The 998-nt window shown below is 70.6% G+C and overlaps 1 protein-coding gene across 1 annotated transcript in view; it reads right to left on the reverse strand.

Annotated features, from left to right (window-relative positions):
• Positions 1 to 2: 2 nt before the first annotated feature.
• The window catches only part of N4BP3 (NEDD4 binding protein 3), a gene marked incomplete at its 3' end in the record, with an annotated part of 13757 nt that continues 12761 nt past the window's right edge, over positions 3 to 998 (reverse strand). Inside the window, exons 9-10 of the mRNA XM_025191788.1 lie at positions 847 to 981; positions 3 to 509 (exon numbers count right to left, since the gene is read on the reverse strand). Coding sequence (XP_025047573.1) covers positions 3 to 509; positions 847 to 981 — 642 coding nt within the window. The remainder of the gene's footprint in view (positions 510 to 846; positions 982 to 998) is intronic.

Raw genomic sequence — 998 nt, forward strand, 5'->3', positions numbered from 1 at the left:
GGGTTGCGGGGCTCGGCCCGCAGGGCCCGCAGCTGCCGCTCCAGGGCCTGGCTGCGGTGGTACATGTCCATGTAGCCGGCCTGGAGCTCCCGCTGGTAGCGCAGCACCTTCTCCTTCTCCTCCTGCCATGTCTTGCGCTCCAGCTCAAAGTCCATGGCCTGCAGCTGGCCCTGGCGTCGCTCCTGCAGCAGCTCTTCCCACAGCCACTCCACCTGGCGCTCCAGGGGCTCCGTGCCCTCCCCGGCCAGGCCCCGGCACTTGGAGTCGTCCGTCTCGCAGCCAGACAGGTCCTGGCACAGGGCCATGGGGTCATCCCCGCCCGGCTCCGGGGAGCCAGGGAAGGCATCGGCCAGCTGCGCCAGCTGAGAGTCGCGGGCCTGCACCTCGGCTCTGGCCTCCCGCAGCTGTGTCTTCAGGCTGAGGATCTCGCTGAGCTTCTGGGCCATCTCCTCCTGCGAGTCGCGCAGCTGCTGCTTGAGCAGGGAGATCTCAGCCGCCTTCTGGCAAACCTGCAGGAGCACGAGAAGCTGGGCACAGGGCCGGGACCCAGCCCTGGAGGCCCCCATCAAAGCTCCCCCGCCCAGGTATGGCGGGGTTCAGGGCCTTGTGTCCCCAGCCTCCCTGGTCGCGGCCACCCGGTGCTGAGCCCCATGCAGGAGGCAAAGGCACCGCAGGCCGGAAGGATGCGAGCGCCTGCGGGCTCCAGCCCACGGGTGCACAGCGGGCGAACCAGCGATGCAGCTGTGCTCTGCCTGGCCGCACGGAGCAGGTCCGCACCACAGACACTGCAGTCAGCCGCCCAAGGCCGGGAGGGCAGGGGCTGCGGCCCGGCCCCTCCATGCTCCCCTCCCACTTGGCCTCCTCCAGCTTGGGGCTGGCGCGGTCGGGTGGCAGCGGGCGCAGCCGCAGCTCCTCGCTCTGGCACTGGTGCAGGCTCAGCTCCTCCTGCAGCCGCTTCTTCTCCTGCTGCGCCTTGTCGAGCTGCAGGCGCAGGGGCC

This window comes from Alligator sinensis, unplaced genomic scaffold (assembly GCF_000455745.1).
Source record: "Alligator sinensis unplaced genomic scaffold, ASM45574v1 scaffold1170_1, whole genome shotgun sequence".
NCBI classification, from domain to species: Eukaryota; Metazoa; Chordata; order Crocodylia; family Alligatoridae; genus Alligator; species Alligator sinensis.